The sequence below is a fragment of the Sus scrofa genome, chromosome 2, assembly GCF_000003025.6.
Source record: "Sus scrofa isolate TJ Tabasco breed Duroc chromosome 2, Sscrofa11.1, whole genome shotgun sequence".
Taxonomy (NCBI): Eukaryota; Metazoa; Chordata; class Mammalia; order Artiodactyla; family Suidae; genus Sus; species Sus scrofa.
The window spans coordinates 116,959,672-116,986,128 of NC_010444.4; the positions used below are offsets into that span (position 1 = coordinate 116,959,672).

The 26,457-nt window shown below is 37.0% G+C and overlaps 1 protein-coding gene across 1 annotated transcript in view; it reads right to left on the reverse strand.

The window, feature by feature from the left end:
* Positions 1-25,632, reverse strand: part of APC (APC, WNT signaling pathway regulator) — a 71,950-nt gene extending 46,318 nt beyond the window's left edge. The window contains 5 exon segments of the mRNA NM_001206430.1: positions 6,768-6,881; positions 10,700-10,808; positions 14,607-14,808; positions 15,926-16,010; positions 25,480-25,632. Coding sequence (NP_001193359.1) covers positions 6,768-6,881; positions 10,700-10,808; positions 14,607-14,808; positions 15,926-16,010; positions 25,480-25,614 — 645 coding nt within the window. The 5' untranslated portion in view covers positions 25,615-25,632.

The following is a 26,457-nucleotide window of genomic DNA, read 5'->3' on the forward strand; positions in this document are numbered from 1 at the left end:
AGATCCAGGCCATGTCTGCAATCTACATCACATCTCATGGCAACGCTGGATCCTTAACCCACTGAGCAAGGCTAGGGATCAAACCTGCATTCTTATAGATGCTAGTCAGGCTCACTAACTGCTGAGCCACGACGGGAACTCCAGGATGACTGTTTTAAAATTTTATGAAATAAATCCTGTTTTCCCCACTGTATTGCTTTTGAGTTTCCATTCTTACTTGAGTTTTCTCTTGTTCTATATTTTCTTAATTTTATGTTTATTTTTCACATTTAGGTATTTAATCCACCTATAATTGTACTTGTACAAGACGTAAGGTAGGGATCAAATTTAATTTTTTTTCCATCAGGTCCCTAGTTATAAATATGTATCTGTTGAGTTATTCACCATTTCACCCCAAATTTATAATGTAACCTTTATCATTAAAAGATTCCACATTTTCTCTGATCTTTTCCTACTCTCTATTCTGCTCTAATTGTGTAAGTCTATTCCTATGCCATCATACTATGATTACTGTAATACCTTTACAATAAATTTTAAGAAATGTTAAGGTAAATCCCCACTAACTATAATTTCTTTCTTTAAAAAAATTTTTTTTGGCTGTACTCGCAGCACATGGAAGTTCCCGGGCCAGGGACTGGATCCAAGCTACCAATGCCACAGCTGCAGCAATGCCAGATCCTTAATCCGCTGAACCAGGCCAAGAATCAAACCCATGATACCAGAGAGACAACGTCAGATCCTTAACCTGCTACACCAGAGTAGGAACTCCTTTCTTAAATATTTTTGAATTTTTTTTTTTTTTTTTTTTGGTCTTTTTAGGGCTGCCCCCGTGGCATATGAAAGTTCCCAGGCTAGGGGTCCAATCGGAGCTGCAGTTGCCAGCCTACACCACAGTCACAGCAATGCCAGATCCAGGCCATGTCTGCAATCTACACCGCAGCTCATGGCAACCGCTGGATCCTTAACCCACTGAGCAAGGCCAGGGATTGAACCCGAGTCCTCATGGATACCAGTCGGGTGTGTTACCGCTAAGCCACAATGGGAACTCTTATTTTTGGAAATTATTTTACAAACCTTAGAAAAATTTCTGCAGTTTCCAAAAAAATTTTTTAACATTATGACTGGAATTGTATTATACTTAACGTCAATTTTTTAAAGAAAGGCATTTTTAGAATATTAGTCTTCTCACCTAGGCTTATTTTTAAGGTCACACTTTGTGTCCTTTAGCAATTTTACATCTTCCTTCATGTGGGTCTGTTTCAGGTATTTTAAAGCTTCCTGTTACTGTGAACAGGTCCTCCTACCCCAGTTCCATATTTAATTGGTAGCTACTGGAAAAAAGCTACTACTTTTTGTAATGCACTTTAGCTCCAGACATCTTACTCAATTCTCTCATTAGCTGAAATTTTTTTGGCTCATTCTCTAGGGCTTTTCTAGGAAAACAACTATATAATTACAAATGACAAGTGTTTGGTCTCTTTCCTTCTACTTAGAAACTGTGCAGCATTTATACAAATTATTTTTTTTCTAGTTGAATTAGTGGAAACTGCGAAATTAAATAACAGTGATAACAGCAAACGCAAACCATATTAATGACTGAAATAACAAGAATCTTATTATTTCTCTATTTTCTCTAATATAAAGTTGGCTTCTGGTTTCTGATAATTATTTTTTTTTTCTGCCTAGGTTTATTTTTTTTCCATTTTTTTTACTACTCAAACGAATTTATCACATCTGTAGTTGTATAATGATCATAACAATCTGATTTCACAGGATTTACCTGGGCTGTGGGATGGAAATCCTGATAATTATTTTTAAAAAAACTTTCACTTTCTTCTTATTTTATTTGGAAGTTTTATCTATCCTTTCTCCTTGCAAATGAACTCCCATATTTTTTTTCTCATGGCCTTAGGTCTTCCTGGGATCCACTTCCAGGTTTAATAGCTGGCCATTCTAGTTTTATTTATTTTATTTTATTTATTTATTTATTTTTGTCTTTTTGCTATTTCTTGGGCCGCTCCCACGGCATATGGAGGTTCCCAGGCTAGGGGTCGAATCAGAGCTGCAGCCACTGGCCTACACCAGAGCCACAGCAACGCGGGATCCGAGCCGCGTCTGCAACCTACACCACACACAGCTCACAGCAACGCCGGGATGGTTAACCCACTGAGCAAGGGCAGGGACCGAACCCGCAACCTCTTGGTTCCTAGTTGGATTCGTTAACCACTGTGCCACGAGGGGAACTCCCATTCTAGTTTTAAATGTTGAGGCAGTCAAGCAGTTAGGAGGGAAAGAAGTACCTTGGACAATTTTTTCCATTATTCCCATTACCTTATTATTTGCAACAGCTGCATATTACTGATTTAATAATTTATTAAATAACTCCCCTGGAGTTCCCGTCGTGGCGCAGTGGTTAACGAATCCGACTAGGAACCATGAGGTTGCAGGTTTGATCCCTGCCCTTGCTCAGTGGGTTAAGGATCTGGTGTTGCCCTGAGCTGTGGTGTAGGTCTCAGACTCGGCTTGGATCCCGTGTTGCTGTGGCTCTGGCGTAGGCTGGTGGCTACAGCTCTGATAGACCCCTAGCCTGGGAGCCTCCATATGCTGCAGGAATGGCCCTAGAAAAGGCAAAAAGACCAAAAACTAACAAATAAACAAACAAAAACTTCCCAAATGATGGACACCGAAGTTGTTTCTCCCTCTCTCTCTTTTTTTTTTTTTTTTGCTTTTTTTGCCTTTGTTTGCTTTTTAGGGCTGCGCCCACATCATATGGAAGTTCCCAGGCTAGGGGTCAAATTGGAGCTGCAGCTGCCAGCCTACACCACAGCCACAGCAACTCAGGATCCCAGCAGCCGCATCTGCAACCTACATGACAGCTCATGGCAACACCGGATCCTTAACCCACTGAGCAAGGCCAGGAATTGAACCTGCTAGTTGGATTCATTTCCGCTGAGCCATGATGGGAACTCCTTTCTTTTGGTTAATGTCTCACAAATAATTTTGTGATGAATATCATAAAATTTATACCTATATTCTTGTTGCCTTAAGTAAATATTTCTGTAGGACATATACTAAGAGTCCTACAAAATTACTAGGTCAGAGGGTATAAGCATTTTAACTTTGAAAGGTAGTGCAACACAGTCGGTCACAAATATATCAGTTTATTCTTAGGCAGACAATGCTTCTCACTCTCACACTTTCATCAACACTGCATTTCACTAAAACTTTTAAATTTTTGCCAGTATGAAGGGGGAAAAAACCAAATCGATCAAACAAAAAAATTCACCTCCACCAACAAAAAACCCACATTATTTTATGTTCTATTTCCCTGATGACCAGTGATGTTTAAGTATCTTTTCACAATTGTTTATTAACCATGTATACTTTTGTTATGGGACTACTCATACCTTCTGATTATTTCACTCTTCAGTTGTCTTGTTTTTAACTGATTTGTGGGTGCTACCTATGTATCAGGGATATTAACTTCTCATAATACTACAAATACTTCCATTAGTTGCCTTTTTACTTTGTCTACAGTATTTCTTTAATTCTAACCTTTATATGACTATTCCCAGAATAACTGAATGCTTGTTGTATCTGTAAAAATATGGAATAAAATTTCCTTAGGATATTAACTAATAAAACAAAGAACACTGTATCCCAGAATGACACTGAAATGAATACATCTGCATGTATCTGAATGAAATGGCCAAGAAAGAACTCAAGTTAATCTCTCTTCTAGAGAATAGATTAAATTGCTTGGAATAAATATTCACATCTACAATCTCATTTTGTTCCCTGCGTATCTCTAAAAATAAACACATGTAACAGATAGAGAAAAACCAACTTCTCTATACAGTATTCCACATATTCACATTCTAAACATGCAAATTCATATAAACCAAAGTACATTTTCTCAGTTTTATTGTAAATAAAAACACGTTTTAAAATAATTCCACAGAAATACCAAATGTTACAAATACTAAATTTGTATTATTTAATTTAAATAATTATTATATAATTTAAAAGATTTTTGGAAATTCTTTATATATTTTGATTTTAATTCTGTCACTAATACGGTGACGAATACCTTCTCCCAATTTGTAACTTATCCTTCTACTTTTTTTTGCTTGCTATTTTGTCTTTTTAGGGCCTCACCCACGGCATATGGAGATTCCCAGATTAGGGTTAAAATCAGAGCTGCAGCCACCAACCTAAGCCACAGGAACGCAGGATTCGAGCCATGTCTGCAACCTACACCACAGCTCATGGCTACAATGGATCCTTAACCCACTGAATGAGGCCAGGGATTGAACCTGCATCCTCATGGATGCTAGTCAGATTCATTTCTGCTGAGCCATGATGGGAACTCAATTATCCTTCTATTTTCTTTTTCTTTTTGTATTTTTGCCTTTTCCAGGGCCGCTCCTGTGGCATATGGAGACTCCCAGGCTAGGGGTCTAATCAGAGCTGTAGCCACTGGCCTACGACACAGCCATAGATAGCAATGAGGGATCCAAGCCGAGACTACAACCTACACCACAACTCACAGCAACACCGGATCCTTAACCCACTGAGCAAGGCCAGGGTTCGAACCCGAAACCTCAGGATTCCTAGTCAGATTCGTTAACCACTGCGCCACCACGGGAATTCCTCTATTTACTTTAAGGTGAATTTACTAATGAAAAATATAGTAAAACTTTCCCATTTTTGCTTTTATAAGTAGTGTTTTATGTTATAAGAAATCTTTCATATCTCAATATGAGAAAGTTATTCACGTATATTTTCTACTGAAAGTTTTATTTTTGGCATTTAAAACATTAATCTAAATGAGATGGGGGTGACAGGAGAGGAAGAAAAAGGAATTTATATATACACAGTTGACCCTTAAACAATGCATATTTGAACTGTGTGGATCCAGTTACATGCGTATATTTTTTCAATAATAAATACTACAGTACTACATGGTCCACAGTTGGTTGAATCTGCAGGTGTGGAGGGCCAATTATAAACAATACATGGACTAACCTCTGCATTGTTCAAGTGTCAACTGTACCTATTATAATATGGCTAACTAATATATGGGATATATTAGCTGAGCCCCTAGCCTCACTGTGAAGTCAACAGGTATGGACTATGAAATGCCTCATGGTACTGATGTTTAAGTATTTCCTTAGCCTGCTACCATGCTCCAGCATAAAGAGAATATATATTATGTATAAACATATGTATATGTTTAGGAAACTACTACATATAAAGACTAAACTTTGGGAAATGTAAAATGTTTTGTATTAGTCACTTTAAAACTATGAAATAAACTCTGCAGAATACAAAAAAAGTATTTATACCACACATGCAAATATAGGTTCTCCTTTTTTTTTGCTACTTACTTTTAAAAAAAAATCTTTCAAATAATGCTTTCTGGGGAGTTCCTGTCGTGGCGCAGTGGTTAACGAATCCGACTAGGAACCATGAGGTTGCGGGTTCGATCCCTGCCCTTGCTCAGTGGGTTAACGATCCGGCGTTGCTGTGAGCTGTGGTGTAGGTTACAGATGCGGCTCGGATCCCGAGTTGCTGTGGCTCTGGCGTAGGCCAGTGGCTACAGCTCCGATTCAACCCCTAGCCTGGGAACCTCCATATGCCGCGGGAGCGGCCCAAGAAATAGCAAAAAAGACAAAAAAAAAACAAAAAACAAAAAACAAAAAAAAACCCCACAAACAAATAATGTTTTCTTCCCAATTTACCCCCTAGTTTTTTTGTTTTTGTTTTTGCTTTTTTAAAATTGTCCATGCTTGTTTTAGAACAGACAAGGCAGTCAGCAAAGCATGTTCAAGGCTTAAAAATATGAGTCATACACTTGTATAAATACAAAAGGGTTAAATTTAGTAATATATGAAGGAGTTCCCCTTGTGGCACAGCAGAAACGAATCTGGCTAGTAACCATGAGGTTGTGGGTTCAATCCCTGGCCTTGCTCAGTGGGTTAAGGATCCTGTGTTGCTATGAGCTGTGGTGTAGGTCGCAGACATGGCTCAGATCCCATGTTGCTGTGGCTGTGGCGTAGGTCTACAGCTGCAGCTCCGATTGACCCCTAGCCTGGGAACCTCCATATGCTGCAGGTGCGGCCCTAAAAAGAAAAAAAATATGTACATATGAAAATGCTTATAAACAACAAGGCTAGTTAATACTATTTCTTGACACGGTTGAGGGTAGAAATATGGGAGTATTCTCCATCCACTCATTTCATCTTCTCAATGTTCTCTCCATATGTTTCTTCCCTACTTTCCTTAAATGAGAGCTTCTTTTTTGGGTATACAACTTGAAGAGCAGTGAAATATTCTAAATGTCAACACACATACACAGAAGTAAAAATCTCAAAGGATAACTGAAGCTAGCTATCAGCTCCCAGAAGACCAGCATCTAAATCTTTTTCCCTCTTATAATTTCAAGGCACAGCTGAACAGTATCAGGAAAATGAAATATGAAGGTAGAATTATTATGAATTATGAATTATAAAATAATCAGAATTATGAGAACACTGATTATATTGCCCAGCAGCCATGGTAAATTATTCTTATTTTGAATTAGTGCCAAAGTAAAGACAGACTTTAAAATATCTTTAATATTTAAATTAAAATATCTAAATATTATCTAGATAATATTTAATATCTTTAATAATAAAATTTAATCAATGTTAACAAAGCTACAATTCATTACATTCTTGACAGATTTCTAGCTAGTGCCGTTTCATAGTTTATTAATAAGTTACCTGTGCTCGTTTTTCCATATCCTGGCAGGTACCTAGCTGTTCTTCCATTGCAACTCTGATTTGCCTTGCTTCATATTCCAATTGCCGTCTGGTCATATCTGTCTGTAAGGAAAACTAAAATAACAAGTAAAACTGAAATGTTAATATCTCACATGTGTTTATCAGTAAAAATAAAAAAGCATGTAAGTACCAATAAAGAAAATGAATAAGCAGATATATAAGTTATTGTGCATGAGAAAATTTTTCACTCTAGGGAGTCCTGCAACTTGATTGCTCAGTCTGGGTCTCTTGTGTAAAATGCAGAGTTGAAACACTTTTATTGTCCCAACGTCCCAAATGGCTTTAATTAAGTTGTACTATTCATTCAAAATATATAACTGGTCCAGTTAGGGTGAGCCTATCTTCAGTCACCTTATGGTCCTTTTGCTCTGAAGAGGTACTATTTGAATTATTAAGAACTATTATAAAACTATTAAAAAGTAGCATATTAACGTGGACCACATAAAAAAACCAAGAATCAAGTCCATCATCCTTAAGTTTATACCTCAATTTAAGGATTGTTATGTACATTAGACTAAACAGAATTTTCCCATTTATAAAATGAAAATGGGATAAGGAAAGCTTTTATATAACATAATCATAAACTGCAAGACAACACACACTTTCTGGTAAAAATCCAAATGTGAACCAAAGTTGAAATAAAAAAGGACTGCTTCATAGACAGGGTGTTAATTCATTCAAAATTGTATTAGCCCTCTACTTAAGAAATTTCAGGCACTGTGGTAACTGCTATGCATGAAAGAGGAAGAAAAGAACAAGGTATTAAAATGTACAAAGACATGTACCAAGAGGTAATAAAGGCTATAAATACAATTAGACAAAAGGATAGGTAACAGTTACAATAGACCATGGCGAGAATAAGGAAATGCTGTTGATTTTTCATGCTCTATATGCCCAACAAGAAGCTGCGTGTGTACATGTCTGACTCAGAACAGCATTCTGTAGGCCTAAAGATTCTAAACTGTGTTTGAGTTAAGTTAGAGGAGCTCTCAACCTTTTCTCTTGCAATAAACAGATGACGTTCATATGCAGAATGTATTCCTGTATCCAAATCATGTGTTGCAACACAGATGAAATAATCTGCATGTTATTTCTAAGTCCCATCGAGCCAGTTTTAACTCCACTTATTTGTCCTCCACTTTCCAAATCTCCATGCGAAAAAGTTGAACATGACACACTATGTTACAAATAATGTGGTTTAATCTGACATTTTAAGCAATGCCTAGTATCTTGATAACTATTTCCATATGAAAGTGTTCTTAACATGTTTCCCAATATAAAAGCAACATTTGTGAAACTAAAAAAAATTATGGGAGTTCCCACTGTGGCTCAGCAGAAACAAGTCTGACTAGCATCCATGAGGTTGCGGGTTCAATCCCTGGCCTGGCTCAGTGGGTTAAGGACCCGCATTGCCGTGAGCTGCAGTGTAGGCTGCAGGCATGGCTTGAATCCCGTGTTGCTGTGGCTGTGTTGTAGGCTGGCAGCTGCAGCTCCAATTTGACCCCTAGCCTGGGAACCTCCATATGCCCTAAAAAGACAAAAAATAAATAAATTAATTAATTAAGAAATAGAAGCAATTTACATCTGATGTTGCTGGTCCATAATGTCTTATATATCTTATTCAATAAATGCGACTGGCTATTTAGTAGGTTAATATGGGAATGATTTATCTAACAACTAATCTTTGTTTCAAATATTAACCAGTGACTGTTGAGTTGTCACATACATAACTGCATACAGACAGTTGATCTCTAAATTTTGTACACTCTAATCACCAAAATGAATGGTAAGCAAAACTATGTCCTGATATTTTTAAGGGTAAAAATCCCATCAAACCCCTCTGAGTTCCCAATCTTCATGTGCCAACAACTCTCCACTAAGTGTTCTTTCACTAGGAGTGTCTCCTTAAGTCCCCAAAAGATATTAAGGACATTGTCAGGAAGGGGCACTCTTTCCCTCTCAAAATCCTGGATCACTGTTCTAGGAGGCAGAGCACTTAAGCTTCTAGTTCTAGCTTCCACCAGGCAATCCACACACAGAAAACTGGCTTACTATATGTTATGGAAGAGGTTTTCCTTCTTCACATGTTTGCCTTTTATTATATTCTCTCAAAAGTGCTATTAAAAAATGAAAAGTCTAAGCTAAGAGTGGAGGATTTTTAATTTTTTTTATTTTAGGGCTGTACCTTCCACATACGGATGTTCTGAGGCTAGGGGTCGAATTAGAGCTGTAGCCGCTGGCCTACACCAGAGCCACGGCAACGCGGGATCCGAGCCGCGTCTGCGATCTACAACACAGCTCACAGCAATGCCAGATCCTTAACCCAATGAACAAGGTCAGGGATCAAACCTGTGTCCTCATGGATGCCAGTTGGCTTTGTTAACCGCTGAGCCATGATGGGACCTCCGAGGGGAGGATTTTTATGGCTGCACCCATGGCATATGGAAGTTTCTGGGCTAAGGACTGAATCAAAGCCAGAGTTGTGATCTACGTCACAGCTGTAACAACACCAGATCCTTAACCCACTGTGCCAGTCTGGGGATTGAACCCGTGCCTCCACAGCAACCTGAGCCGCTGCAGTTGGATTCTTAAATCACTGTGCCACAGCGGGAACTCCCTAGGGTGGAGGATATACTTTAATTAGCTTTTTTTCTCTCTTTAAAAATTACTGAAAAATTTATGGACATTAAAGTCTTGTTTAAAATTATTAATGTGGAGTTCCCGTCATGGCGCAGTGGTTAACGCATCCGACTGGGAACCATGAGGTTGCGGGTTCAGTCCCTGCCCATGCTCAGTGGGTTAAGGATCCGGCGTTGCCGTGAGCTGTGGTGTAGGTTGCAGACGCGGCTCGGATCCTGCATTGCTGTGGCTCTGGCGTAGGCTGGTGGCTACAGCTCCGACTGGACCCCTAGCCTGGGAACCTCCATATGCCGCAGGAGCAGCCCAAGAAATAGCAAAAAGACAAAAAAAAAATAAATAAATAAAATAAATAAAATTATTAATGTATTTCATAAGAGTTCTTAGGTGTGCCATCCCAAGAATAAAATAGTTGACATGAAGAAGTTGGGTGGAGAGGGAGAGGCTGACAGGATCAAGTCATTTTTTACACAGTTCTATTTGCAAAACAAACAAATTTTAGTACTTGCAAAATGCCCTAAGATCCATGCCAACAGCTATTGTCATTTATCATAACTGGAATAGGACTTAAATTATATCAGATATTTTTATTGAAAAAACTATCTGGCATGAGTCATGCAATATGGTTCAAAACACAGACAGATGGTAATAATACTTTTACAAAGTATATTTGGTAACTCAATACACAGAATAAAAAATCAGTTGTGTAGCTCAATAATGAGTTCTTTAGCATTCAAACTTAAGAGTTTTTTTTTTTTTTTTTTTTTTTTGTCTTTTTGTCTTTTGTTGTTGCTATTTCTTGGGCCGCTCTCATGGCATATGGAGGTTCCCAGGCTAGGGGCTGAATCGGAGCTGTAGCCACCGGCCTACGCCAGAGCCACAGCAACGCGGAATCCGAGCCGCGTCTGCAACCTACACCACAGCTCACGGCAACGCCGGATCCTTAACCCACTGAGCAAGGGCAGGGATCGAACCCGCAACCTCATGGTTCCTAGTCGGATTCGTTAACCACTGCGCCACGACGGGAACTCCAAGAGATTTTCTTAACAAGAGACTTAAAATAAATATGCTTGAGCAAAACAAAGTTTTACTGTCTTTATAAACAAAATTCATTCATTATTATATTTGTAGGTGTACACTTGGATAAACATATTACAGTTTACAAATAACTTTAAATGCAGTTATAAATTCATATACCTTTACGTATAAAAATAAGTCATTACCAAATTACTTACATTTTCAGTTAAAGGAAGACTATCAATTCTTTTAGTGAGATTTTGAAGTTGAGCATAATACCAGTCTTTTTCCTTTTCTTCTTTGTCAAGGTCAGCAAGAAGTAATGACCTGTTATTCAAAAAAGGTGAGTTTACACAATGTTAATACAGACCACATACCATCAATTCTTAACAGCTATAACTGTAACATTCTCTATTCAAACAATTCATAATGAATAAATGAAAATTTTATTAATTTTGGATTTTTGAAGGTGGAATTTACAAATATCATCATCATTAAAATTCAAATATTAGAAAGTTTCACCTAAATAAGATGGTAACCATTCTTACTTAAGAGTATTTACACTGGAGTTCCCATTGTGTCTCAGTGGTAAGCCAACTAGTATCCAAGAGGATGTGGGTTCGATACCTGGCCTCGCTCAGTAGATTAGGGATTTGGCTTTGCCATGAGCTACAGTGTAGGTTACATACGCAGCATGGATCTGGTGTTGCTGTGGCTGTGGCATAGGCTAGCAGCTAGAGCTCTAATTCAACCCCTAGCCTGGGAACTTCCATATGCTATGGGTGCGGCCCTAAAAAGATTAAAAAAAAAAAAGGACTATTTACATTTTTTACAATAGCTAAGACATGGAAGCAATCTAAATGTCTATTGTCAGATGAATGGATAAAGAAGATGTGGTATATATATAAAATGGAATAGTACTCAGGCATAAAAAAGAACGAAATAACGCCATTTGCAGCAATACAGATGGTCCTAGAGATTACCATATTAAATGAAGTAAGCCAGACTAAGACAAATATCATGAGATATTGCTTATATGTAGACTCTAAACTTTAAATTTAAATTTAAACTTTGTTTATAATGTTTTTGCCAGGTCGAAAATTTTGATTTTCCTATAGTCAGATCTGAGGATTTTTTTTTTTTGCCTTTTGACTTTTTAGGGCCACACCCACGGCATATGGAGGTTCCCAGGCTAGGGGTCTAATCAGAGCTATAGCTGTTGGACTACGCCAGAGCCACAGCAATGCGGGATCCAAGCCGCGACCTACACGACAGCTCATGACAATGCCAGATTCTTAACCCACTGAGCAAGGCCAGGGATCAAACCTGAAACCTCATGGTTCCTAGTCACATTCATTTCTGCTGCACCACGATGGGAACTCTGAGGATTTTTTTTTTATTATGGTTTCTGAGGTTTACTCTTACACAAAGGCTGTTCCTCACTCTCATACTGTTATTTTAATATTCCATTTGATTAGATTTTCTTGGAAAATACGTATGCATGTATGTGGAAGGTTCTATTCTAACTAAAATTTCCTTTCCTTTACTGAGAAGCATTTTAAAAAATAAATATTTTTGTGCAGCAGAAATTGACAGAACATTGTAAATCAATTATAATAGAAAAAATAAAAAAAGAAATAAAGCCTTAAAAAAATCCAAAAAAAAGAAGTAAGCCGTAACTTTTGATGTGGCTACCTTAGTAAGCAGTGAGGGAACCCATGGGAAGGAAGCCAGACCCTGCTTATGATGCAACAACCTGGGGGGTACAGACCAATGAGAAGCTGCCCCTCCCTCCTATTTTTGACAACAGAAGCAGGAGAAAGCAATGTGGAAAGCCTGAACCTCTTTCACAAGCTGGATACCACAACTACCATAAAAATGAGATCTGACTGTATTTTTCAGTGTTCCCTGGTGAGGATCTGTAGGACCTACCAGGAATAAGGTGGGAAAATAAGGGATAGATGAATATGCTACTTCCTCTGATTATTTTCCTGTTTATTTAAATAAGATCGGGTGCTAAAAGTGCTTAAATTGATAGGCTAATGATAGTGATGGTAGTGGGGTGAGGAAAAGGCTCATGAGAAAAGGGACAAGTTGTTATCATCAAATTTAAGACTGAACTATGACAAAATGCTCTAGGGAAGCAAGCCAACCTTATTGTGTTTTAAGCCAAAATGAAAACAAGTGGTTAAATGATAGTAGTTGATCTTGTAACTCATACCTCAGTGCTTAAGGCTCAAAACTGAAAGAAGGCCTAGATCCAGAAGCTACGGGGTCTTTAAGCTGGTGGGTACTAAAGGCTTATTTAGTGACTGTCAACAGTATTCTTTAAAATGTAAATCTCATGTCTTAGTCCTCTAGCTAACTCAGGGTTATTTGGAGAAGCATGGCCCATATGTACTAGGCATTTAATAAATATTTGTTAAATGTATTAATGGCTAACATGATAAAAGTTATGAAACTGGGTTTGAGTCCTGGCTTAACTACTTTTTAACACTTATCTTACTTATCTTGGGCAATGCAGAAAATACGAAAAGAGAGTCAAAAAGATAGTTAATCTATGACTTAGGAGGTATCTAGAAAGAAAGAATAGAAAAACAGAGGGGAAAATCATCAAAGAAATAAGTGAATTTTCAAAAGCTGAGGAAAACGAATTTCCAGATCAAAAGAGCACAATGAATATCCATCACAGTGAAGGAAGGAAAACACGTATACATTTTAAAGAAAACTGGTTCCCTACAAAGTAATGTGAATTGGACTGGGGTCAAATTTCTCATCAGTGACATTGATTATGAAGACGGAAAGCAAGTTTGAGCCTAGATCTATCCAATCTATCAATCAAGTGTGAGAGCAAAATAACGATTTTGTCACATAAGCAAGGACTAAATTTATCTCCATCCAAAACAGTGAGAACTGAGAGGACACAAGATATATCAGAACTACACACACACACACACACACACACACACACACCCTCTCTCTCCTCTCTGTGAATAAAAATAGAACTTTATCTACATGAAGCGAAGTAAGTCCCTGGTAAAGTCAGTACGCTCACATGTCCTTTACCTCTTAATAGAAATGGAAGACTACAGATCCTAATTAGCTTCTTAGTTTTTTAGGATTTCATTTCCTACACTGTCAGAAACAGTCCTGGTTCAAGGTATGAAAGAGAGACTCATGTAAACTCAAGAGATTAAAGAAAGCTTAACACTACTTTTGGTCCAGATGATCATCCCTATTTTTATAGATGGACCCACCTGAAACCAGAGAGAAGGTAGTAAAAGGTCTTTTGCCTCTCAGTGAGATATGCTAAGTATTTTCCATACATTAATATCATTTTTCACAACTCCACAAGGTAGAACCATATCCCTCTCTTACAGAAGGAATGACACAAAAATTTAATGATTTGACCAAGGTCTCAGAGCTAATATGTAACACTGATACATTTGAACATTTCTTGAAACTCTAATAGAACTTAAAGGAATATAGAGCTAATAAGGTATCAGTTATGCATAAGGGAATTTAAAATCTTTTAGGAAGTACAAACCACTTGATCAAGTTCTTTATAACAATATATATTTTCTGACATTTGTAGTGAGGTGATTTTAACTTTAAGAAAAGAATTAATAAATCAGCTTTGAGAAACCAGAACTCATTCAAATATGTAAAGCAATGTTTTTTAGATACTGAAACTCATAAATTAAGAAATGCTTCATTTGTGGCCACTTTTAATAGTCCTTTAATAATGTAAACAGGCACCTTATAGTGGATCTAGTAGTTTCTTAATGATTTCAAAAGATAACCAGAAATTAAAAATTAGTTACACACTTTAACCAGATAAAACTATTGGGCTCATGTGTATTAACCAACACACAGAGCATTCAAAGTATTCAAGTAACAAAGCAGAAGTTAGAATCCCAAGAAATCGCCTCATTTACACTTTTATATTTAAAATACGTACAATCAGTAACATACTATTTTTGAGTTATAAATGCAAAAAGCTCTCAAAGTGCTCATGATTATCCACCATATGTGCTTCATAACTTCTACCCTGAATTACTACAAAATGACAAAGTTAGCAAAAATTGCAGCATAAAAGTTTATTATTTAATGAAGAAAAGTTACCTCTCTTTTTCAAGTTCTTCTAAATAACTGGTATTTTCTCTGCTTCCATTTACAAACCCTCTTCTTGGAAATGAACCCATTGGAACAGGACTGCACTCTCCTGAACGACTAGATACAGATCCTTCTCGGCTTCCGTAAGAACGGAGGGACATTTTTGACCGTAGTTTCACTCCAGGGAAATTACTGCTATCTAAGTTAAGTTCTAAACAAAACAGAGAAAAGTTTTATAAAATGAATGCTTTAAGTAGTTTAAAATCTTGCTAATGCAATTATATTATCTTTTAATATAAGTGAAATCTTAAGTTCATATTTAAGCCTCATACTTAACCCATTTTATAATATCATTGAAAACACATTATATATATTACATCAAGCCTGCAGGAGTACTAAATTACAGCAGCTATTGAGCAGCAAAACAGAGGACATCCTGATCACAAACACCGATGCTCAGAGATTCACTGACTCCTGGTTTGACATAAATGTAAAGGTAGGAAAGAGGATAAGAGAAATTGTCCTGAAAAAAAAAATCAGGCCAAAGCACATATAAAAGGGTATATTTGTGGTAGGGATCATTTTGCAATATAAAGAAAAAGAAAATATTCACTTGTTGGTTTAGAACCTTGCAACTTTAGATTTCTAACAGAGGAAGCCACAAAAATACATGATAGAATAAACAATTACTTAAAACAGAATAGCTAAAACTTCCTCTCCAAAATCAGACTGAGTCAGTCAGGGGAAAAAGAGTATGATTAAGGAAAATTAGACAAAATCTCCTTCCTTAGATTCTCACTAGCTAATGATATATTTTGGAATCTAAAAGATGATTTCTCCACCTAGCTTCAACTTAGAGTCAAGCACTTATTGGTTGACACTTGGATGTTTGAGCAACAAAATGAGAGACAGTCTTTTAAAATTCTACATATATATGAGACGATAAAGCATTTCTACTATGGATGGAACAAAGAAGGTCACTACTCCTTCAAATGAAGCAACAGACTCAGTCTGTGGCTTATTAAAGGCCTAATGAGTGACTGGCAGAATAGCAATGAGCTTTATAGAGGACTAAAAAGCATCAAGAAAGGAATCTAAAATAGTTTATTCAAAGCCAATTAAGTGTTTTAGCTGAAAAAAAAGATAAGCATATAGACTTTTTACATATTTGTACTTTAACGGTTACATCCTAATGGGTAAGGCTATTTCATACCAATAAAAAAACGGATAACAAAACTCTAATCGAGAAGTCATATTTGCATATATATACCTAAATTTATCAACTGGAGCTTTAAAAAATGACTTTAAAACACTTTTTAAAAATCTACCTTTGAGGCGCTCTAATAAATCAATCTGTCCAGAAGAAGCCATAGCTTCATCTTCAATACTTCCTTGTAGCTGTTTAAGTACTTCCTATAAAAAAAGAACACAATATATTAGTAGGATACAATTCTAAATAACTTTTTGAAGACATGATTCTAAGTTTCTTGGCACTTAGGTCTGCTGGGGAAAAAATATCAATCTGAAAACATATCATAAACTGAAAAGTACTCTACATATATTATACCTATTACTAATTATAAATAATAAATTATATCAAGACAATAACAGTAATATTTTGCCGTAATGGTGATTGTGGGTCCAGGCAATACACGACATAAATGGAACAGTTAAGATATATTATCTCTAACTTTTCAAACAATATAACAAGACCGATTATTCTCATTTTTCAGACATAGCAACAAAAATGCAAGGACTTGCCCAATCCATTATTTCCTTTTCCATCTAAATCCTTCTCTTGACAAAATTTTGTCAAAGAATGTGCACTTCATTTTCTACTAGTTTTTCTGTATGTTCCTCAATAATGATTTATATATATTTACATTTTACATATTCTGAGGCATTTCATTTTAGTTCACAGCAAAATCTTTTGCTGGCTAATTAGGTTTCCAAATGCAAAACAATGAATTTGAACATTCATGATCTAATAACTATGGGCAGTGTTCCCCTATATGAAAAATGATCCATAAAAAGACTGAAAAGGAAGTCAGTCAAAAAGTGAGTAAACGAAGCAAAGACAACTTCACTGGTTTACCTTGGCAGCGACATTATAAGCATTAAGAAAAGAATCCTTGGAGTTCCCACCATGGCTCAGTGGTTAGCGAACCTGACTAGCATCCATGAAGACACGGGTTTGATCCCTGGCCTTGCTCAGTGGGTTAAGTTGCCATGAACTATGGTGTAGGTCGAAGACACAGCTTGGATCCCACATTGCTGTGGCTGTGGTGCAGGCCAGCGACTACAGCTCCAACTGGACCCCTACCCTGGGAACCTCCATATGCCACAGGCGAAGCCCTAAAAAGACAAAATGACCAAAAAATAAAAAAATTAAAAAAAAAAATCCTTATGTTAACAACTAAAAATAGCCTGTGACCTTAAGATCGGACTTTAAAATAACTGACCATGTTGGAGGTAAAAAGGCTTATTTAGATAAGTAGATATGGGAAAGTGGAAGTGACTGATATTCATGTTCAGAATTATGTCAGAGTGTGTCACAACTGTGGGATAGGACATAAACTTGCACAGGGATGCCTTTCTCAAATGAATGTAGATTACTCTAAAATGTCTACTAGAAACATCCGAACACTATCACTTCCATAAACTCTGAAAACTACCATTATAGGCTACCTGAAGTTTTCAGGATGCCAAGTCTCCTTCCATCCATAGCTGCCTCTAGTCTTTCAAAGATCCTTTAATCTCATCTCTGCTTCTCATACTTCCCAGTCTCATTATTCAACAACGACCTTTCTTAGGTAGCTTCTGGTTATGTGTTTCTAATCCTAACTTCACTTGGCAAACTTCAGAGTCACTCTCTCAATATGACGAATGGATGCACTACATCTGGATAGTATGCACTTCATATGTAAACGATCAAACTATCATTTTGTGCCACTAAAACTTGTTCTTTGCCTTGTATTCCTTCAGTTAAATGACAGTAACCTTCTTTCCCGCCAGGCTCAAAACAAATCCTTAGCATCCTCTCTTTCATACACCCCATCAGTTATCAAATTTTGCCTCTACCTCTACCGTGATCTCTCTACCAGCCATCTCTTCTCTACTGTTATGTCACTATCCCAGTTATTAAACCCATCGAAGCTATTAAAATAATCTCCTAAATAGTACTACCCTGCACACAACTATCAAGGTAATAAGGCTTTTAAAGCACAGCTCTGATCAGGTCTCTATTCAAGACTCTTCCCCAAAGCCTACAGTGGTAGTTCTTAAACTTCAGCAAGGATCAGAATCACCTGAAGAGCTTATTGGAACACAGACTGCTGATTCAGTGAGCGCGGAGTGAAGGCTAAGAATCTATTTTCACTAAGTTCCCAAGTAATGCTGATGTGAAAACAATCATCAATACATTAACAATGGTATTCTATGGAAGTTGGAATTACAAGTGTTTTTTTGGCTTGTTTTTTGTTTCCTAATTTTAAAACGATACATACCACCAAAAAAAACCCTAATTGTTTTTACAAAAGGTACAGAGATATAAGAGTTCAAACGCAAGAATAAAAAGAAATCCTCAGCACAACAAAGAACATATACCTAATTTTTCAAAACTAATGGCACATTAATAGCTTTTTAAAAACATATTAAAAATAATAAAAAATTGAAATGGAAACAAATGAAAAGGCTATATAAACCTGGACATCCAACAATAAGAATTAAATAAATTTATAGCATTAGCCATATGATGGACTACCATACAACTCTGAAAATATTATATTAAATTAAAAAGCATGCTGGGAGATACCTTAGAAATCTATACATAGAACTTCCATATGACCCTGCAATCCAACTCTTGGGCATTTATCCGGACAAAACTCTACTTAAAAGAGACACGTGCACCCACATGTTCATTGCAGCACTACTCACAATAGCCAGGACATGGAAACAACCCAAATGTCCATCAACAGATGATTGGATTCGGAAGATGTGGTATATAGACACAATGGAATACTACTCAGCCATAAAAAAGAATGACATAATGCCATTTGCAGCAACATGGATGGAACTCATGAGAGACTCTCATACTGAGTGAAATGAGTCAGAAAGACAAAGACAAATACCATATGATATCACTTATAACTGGAATCTAATATCCAGCACAAATGAATATCTTCACAGAAAAGAAAATCATGGACTTGGAAAATAGATTTGCGGCTGCCTGACGGGAGAGGGAGGGAGTGGGAGGGATAGGAGCTTGGGGTTATCAGATACAACTCAGAATAGATTTACAAGGAGATCCTGCTGAGTAGCACTGAGAACTATGTCTAGATACTCATACAGCAACAGAACACAAAAAGGGTGGGGAAAAAATGTATACATGTAAGGATAACTTGATCCCCTTGCTGTACAGTGGGAAAAAAAATAAATTATAAATAAAATAAAATAAAATAAAAAGCATGCTGGAGAGTTCCTGTCATGGTGTAGTGGAAATGAATCCTATTAGTATCCATGAGGATGCGTTTTTGATCCCTGGCCTTGCTTAGTGGGTCAGGGATCTGGCGTTGCTGTGGGCTGTGGTGTGGGTCACAGATGTGACCTGGATCCCGTGTTCCTATGGCTGTGGCGTAGGCTGGACCCCTAGCCTGGGAACTTCCGTGTGCTGCATGTGCCACAGGTGTGGCCATGAAAAGCAAAAAAAAAAAGTGCATGCTGCAAAATATGATGCCACCGAATGCATGCCTACAAAAAATCTGCAAATAGAGAGGAAAATATATACCTATGGTTATATCAAAGGTTACCTATCGGAGTTCCTTTCATAGCTCAGTGGTTAACGAATCCGACTAGGAACCATGAGGTTGCAGGTTCGATCCCTGGCCTTGCTCAGTGGGTTAAGGATCCGGTGTTGCCGTGAGCTATGGTGTAGGTTGAAGATGAGGCTCGGATCCCTTGCTGCTGTGGCTGTGGTGTAGGCCAGCAGCTACAGCTCCGATTCGACCCCTAGCCTGGGAACCTCCATGTGCAGTGAGTGCAGCTTAAAAAAACAAAAAAATAAATAAATAAAATAAAATAAAGGTTACCTATGGTATTAAAAAAAGTTTATATCTCTCTTTGTATTTCTTAATTTTTCATAATAGTGAATATGGGAATTCCTATTGTGGCTCAGCAGTAATGAACCTGAGGATGTGGGTTTGATCCCTGGCCCCACTCAATGGGTTAAGGATCCAGCATTGCTGTGGGCTCAGGTATATATCGCAGACGTGGCTTGGATCCTACATTTCTATGGCTGTGGTGTAGGCCAGAAGCTGGGGCTCCAATTTGACCCCTAGCCTGGGAACTTCCATATGCTGTGAGGTGCAGTCCCAAAACAAACAAAAAAACCCAAAACTCAAACCAAAATAGTGAATATGCACAACTTTTAACATAAGTTTTTAAAATTTCTGTGCATACTATCAGAAGTCTATTGCTAACAGCTGGAACTATAAAAGTAAATTATTGAAATTTAAGGTTAAAAGATTTTTCAAAGCAGCCACCTTGGAAAGCTACTTATTCCACTGATGTGTTCCATTAAATTATTTTTTGTAAATTCAGAGTTATGAACCTCACCCCAAAATTTACATTCACGAATTTACAGTCATATTCAGTTACTCTGCCTCAAGATGACATCATGCAGCATGACTATATTACTCACTCTTTTGTTATGAATAGTCTATGGCCATTCCATGATAAAAATTAGGCTCATTTTTTTTTCTGTTTTACTGAGGTACAACATACATATGAAAAGTACACTAATCTTAAGTTTTCTGTTGTCTAACTGAAGCATCCACATAATCACCATCCACATCATCCATGTGAAGACACAAAACATTTCCAGTATCTCAGAAGGTTCCTTTTTGCCCCTTATCAATCAACTCTCAATGGTTACTATTACTCTGATTTTTGTATCACTTATTTGGCCATGCTTGTGAACTCATGTAAATGAAATCATACAGTATATAGTCTTTTGTGTCTCACATTCTTTGCTCACCAAAATATATATGAGACTCATCCATGCTGTCCCATGTTATCAGCTATTTTTTTTTAATGCTGTGTAGTTGTCCACTGCATGAATACACCCTAACTGATTTATCCTTTATCGTCCTAATGAGCATTTGGATTGTTACCAGTTTGGAGGCTATTATGAAGAATATGCTACCATGCACATTCTTGCACACATCTTTAGTTGGATGTACTCCTTTCTCGTGAATACGTACGTGGAAATTTGATTTTTTGTCTTTTTTTTAGGGTCGCACAGAGGCATATGGAGGTTCCCAGGCTAGGAGTCCAATCGGAGCTGCAGCTTCCACCTACGCGTACGCCACAGCAACTCGGGATCCAAGCCGCGTCTGCGACCTACACCACAGCTCACACAACGTCGGATCCTTAACCCACTGAGCAAGGCCAAGGATCAAATCCACATCCTCATGGACATTACAGTCCCTACATCTTTGCCAGTGATGAATTATCAGTTTGTATCCAGAATCAACAGATATCTCAGGTGAAGAAAATCACCAGCGATTTCAGGTCCTCCAGAAAGAACTCTTTCCTCTTAGGAATTTTAGTTAATACAGTCCTTGATGAGTTCATAGTTCTCCAGTATCTTTAAAAATTATCATTTTAATTTTTGATTCAGTGCCTCTTAGTTGCTGCAGCAGGACTGAATGACTGCTTCTGTCTGCATACTACATACAATCTAAAAGATTTCAAATAATTTTTAAAAGAAAATGCAACATGACTGGAAAACAATTCCAAATAAAATATTTCAAAAAAAGTTTTGAGAAATGCTAAGTTTTGAAATTAATATGTAATTTTAAAGGTGAGGATATTTATCTGTATTTATAAATTCTGGAAGTTCGGTTTTTAAAAACATCAGAGAATTATTTCTTAGAGACAAATGTGTTGTGGTCCAATCAATGAATAGAAAATATTTATCAACAAGTAACTGTGTCCTTTCAAGGGGGGTGCTTCTTGACCCACTTCTGTTTTTTTCAATACATCATAGTTACAGATTCTTTTCATTATCAGATACAAGTACACTTGGTAATAAAGTATTCAAAATGAATTATGAAATCTGTCAATTTGAATTTTTATTTCTCATTTTTTCTTATACTGTGAAAATAAACAATGTTTTACATGCATATGGTTTTAGTTTATAGGGCAATTTATAAATATTTCACTTTGCTCAAATACAAAAAAGATAGTTGGTTAATATTTTACCTAAAGGTAATTTTTTTCTATAACCATTCTATCTCTCATTTTAAGTGTTTCATATCTAACCATATTTATCTTCATGCTCAGCATTTTGAAGTAAATCCTCTTGAATTCTAGCCCTGGAGTAAAAAAAAATACAGTAAATAATTTCTCTTACGTTCAGCTATAATTTCTGCATTTATCTGATTTGAGGTAATCTAAGTCTGTATTTTATTTTAATAACAGAAATATCAAATACATACATAAATGTAGAAAACAATATAACAAACTCCTATGTACCCTCACATCGTGCTTCAATTATTATCAACTCATGGGCTTCTTTCATCTATACGCATAACCCCTTCCTCATTCCCCTGCCCCTGAACCCAGATCTCAGACACTATATGGTTTCTTCTGTAAAAATTCATTATGTACATTTAAGAAGGGATTCATTCTAAACACAACCACAATGCCATAATTATACCTAAACTACAAACATTTCCTTAGGTTTATTTGATTTCGTTTTTTGGGGTGAGGCTGTGCCTGCAGCATGTGGAAATTCCTGGGCCAGGGATTCAATCTGAGCCACCACAGTAATCTGAGCCACAGCAGTGACAATGCTGAATCCTTACCCCACTAAGCCACTGGGGAACTTCAACATTCCCCTAATGTTTTAAAATATACAGTCAGTGTCCTCATATCCCCAACTGTTGTACACACATTTCCCTGACATTCTCACACACACACACACACACACACACACAATTTTTATAGTATCAAATGACAGGTAATCAGTACCAAAGCAGTACTCCCTTTTGCCACTAGATGGTACTACTGCATAAATTTCAGAAATCTTGACATCGAGTTGGAGGAGACACACCTTGCCTTCCAAAGGGTAAAAATAGGTTAATGATCAGCAAACATAATTCAAGATCATACAATATATTGCAAAGTCTAATGAGTGTTTTTTTTGGGGGGGAATAACCACTGTTTTGGATTAACTTTAATCCAATGTAGGATGTTCCAATGTTTCCAAGTGTTTATTTCACAAATCAATATTCTAAGACAAAATAAACAGGTCATGGTTTCTGTTCTTTAACAGTATAAAATCTCTTAAGAAGAGATATATAAATAATTTCAGTATAAGGATGTAAACGCTATGATACCATACACCCAATTCTGAAGAAATACGTGGATGGCTTTGCAAGGATGTCTGTACAGGCACTTGTTGAGTAAAAATCAATTCATGGCTGAATTCAAACATACCTTTTTTTTTTCTTTTTAGGGCCACACCCGTGGCACATGGAAGTTTCCAAGCTAGGGGTTGAATTGGAGCCGCAGCTTCCGGCATACACCACAGCCACAGCAACATATGATCCAAGCCGCATCTGTGACCTATGCAGCAGCTTGAGGTAATGCTGGATCCTTAACCCACTGACCAAAGCCAGGAATCAAACCCTCATCCTCATGGATACTAGTTGGGTTCTTAACCTGCTGAGCCACAAAGGGAACTCCTAGACATAGCTTAAATACTAATATTCATGATGAATATTATACTACATGGCTAAGCGGTCAATTTGATATTCCACTGTAGAAATTTAAGGGTTTGACTTCTATTATTATTCTGAAAGATATTCCACTTTAGCATGGAGATGGATCTAAGGATAGGTTAATATGTCTCCCAAAAATGAATTCTGAATTTGTTCAAGTAGTTAAAAAAACAAACAAACAAAAAAATCAAAAAAACCAACTCTAAAAGGAATCTTAGAATTCTGTACTACAAAAGAGACATTCAGACAGGTGTGCCAGAAAGAATTCTCTGCAAAATATCCTTCTAAAGGAAAGAGTTCTTTGCTGGGAATTTTAAATCTTTAAACTTTTAAAACCACATGCTATGTACAATAACTTTAGATATATTATGTTGATCAGTGCTAAAATACCAAACTATTCTTTCTTAACCCAGTAGGTTATCGATTTGGTTGTTTTTAAGGTCGCCCATAGTTTACATGAGGAAAAAAAATGTTTATTTACAGTCTACCTTATTTCCAAAAGGACTTGAGGTAAGTATCTCGGAGATCTGTCATTGCTGAGGATAGTTTTTACCCCAGAAAAGATTTACAGGTAGACAGACAGACAGATGGGTAGATAGAACGGTACATATGAGTAAAGTCTGAACTGTTATGATATTGAATTCAAAGGTTAAATGAGGAGCAAAAATAGTTCAGTGATACACAGACACTTGAAGAATAAGGGAGCCCTTGAAATGCATGGAAAAAGAACTAGAAGAGAATAGGAAATGAGTAAGGCTAAGATAGTGAGGAGACGAGAACAACAGGGTCAAGAACCCCAATGTTAAAACAGCCAAGGAGCAGAAACAATATGCAGGAGGAAGACTTTTTTTTTTAAAAGAGAAGCAATAACAGTTTTGTTGGTGATCTCCAATTCTATAGTTATTAATTCAGGGAGAAGAGAATCTGCCTAAGTAACTAGAAATTAAAACAGCTGAAGTTTTAACCTCAATTATTTTGAAATTGCAACATATTTTTTCCCAAATACAGGCTGAGTATTTTCTAACTTTCTTGGAGGTTATCACAGCTTTTCTATGCTATTTGGCAAACCAATTTCAGAGCCTGAAGGTGACATGAACATCATCTGCTTTAGTGCAATGACTGTATTTTCCAAAAAGGCAACTTAAGTCTAGCAGGGTACCTAAGGTTTGGGTAAAACTTCACTATGGCAAAACCAGGAGCAGGACCAACCAGGTACTTTCTCTTCTTTCTTTCTTTTTTTTTTTTTTAATGGCCACACCTGCAGCATATGAAAGTTCCTGGGCTAGGGGCTGAATTGGAGCTGCATCTGCAGCTTATGCCACCGCCATAGCAACACCAGATCCAAGCTGCATCTGTGACCTATGCCACAGCTTACATCAATACTGGATCCTTAACCCACTGAGCAAGGCCAGGGATTGAACCCATACTCTCAGAGAGACAACATCCAGAACCTGCTTAGCAACAATGGGAACTCCAGGTACTGATTTTTAATTCAGGACTCTTCCCACTAGGGCACCTTGCTTTCTTGGATCATCCATCATTGAAACACTTAAGTGAGGACAAGATCTGAGTTGGGGAGGATGGCTATTTTTAGTACTTAGGACATATTCTAAAGTTGTGAGCCTAGTTTCTATGGACTATAAAGAACACCCAGCCTCAGTACAGTGATGGTAAAGTTGGTCTCTTATTTTTAATCTTAAAAATAATGAGGAACTGCAAGTTCCCTTGTGGCACAGTGGATTAAGGATCTGGTGCTGCCTCAGCTGTGGCGCCGGCCACAACTGCAGCATGGGTTGGATACCTGGCCCAGGAACTTCCACATGCCATGGGCACAACCAACAAAACAAAACAAAACTAAGAACTAAGTGACTAGTCACTGGAGTTTTACAATCATTTTCCTTATAAGATTAGCTAGATGAACTCAAAACATTGTGGTTAAAAATGTAAGTGTTAACTTTTGCAAGAAAGAGTTTACAAATTACTGCTTAACTTAAAAATAACACTTTTAAGTGAGTAAACTGCCTAACCCCAAGTTTATAGGAAGGAATACTAAATAAAAATGGATAAACTGCAATTAAAAGTCACAGTCTTGATACCTTCATATTAGATGCCTCAGTTTCCAGTTTTGTAAGATGATTGGAATTATCTTCTAGCTCTTGTCGAAGATTTGAGTTCTCCATCTTCAGTGCCTCAACTTGCTTTAACAACTGATCATATGAAGCTGCAGCCATCCTTGGCTACACTTGGACCTATAAGGTTAAAAAGGATTTTGAAAATTCACTACTAAAAAATAAAGTGGCTGCTTGTTCACAAAGAAAGGGATAAAGAAATAAAACCCTGGAGACATTTAATAAGAACTGTGTTAATGTGGTCATTTCAGTCTCAAAACAGTATCGTGCAAGTAGCAGCATCTTTCTAAGAGGATAAGACACAAGGGTCTTAACTGAAGACAAACAGGAATAAAATAGAAGTGTTTGAAGATATTTGCCTTTTTCCCAGGTGGAAGAGATTCCTATCAGGTCAGAATTGTTTTCAAGGTTTTAAAGATATTTTAAATGACCTTACAGAAAAAACTTAGGAAATATAACCACTGATAAGAGATTTATTTACATTGGTAATGTTCATTTATTTCTGGGTTTGGTCCAGTAGTCACATAATTTTATAGCCAGAATGGGGTAATGAATATTGCATTCTATCACTTTTCACTTGATAAAAGGCTAGTCTTAAACATCATTCATGGGGAAGTATGAAGATCTAAGAAACCCTCATTAAAAAGGCAGTCATTTAACAAAACAGACACAAGGGAGATCTTCAGGACGGAAAGATGATAATAATTAGTAATATAAAATTCTATTAATTTATCTGCAAGAATGAATATAATAGGCCATGCTATGACATATGTGTCTTGGGACCCACTGTGCTCAGAATGAGGCTGAAAGACATTTAAAGAAAATGGATGATTTTAGTAGCAGAGACTGTCAAAGAGAAGTGAAGCAGAGCATGGAAATTAATTAACACGACTGTAAAAGAAGAGGGGAGAAGAGAAAGACATAGGAGAGATCCCAGTACTAAGG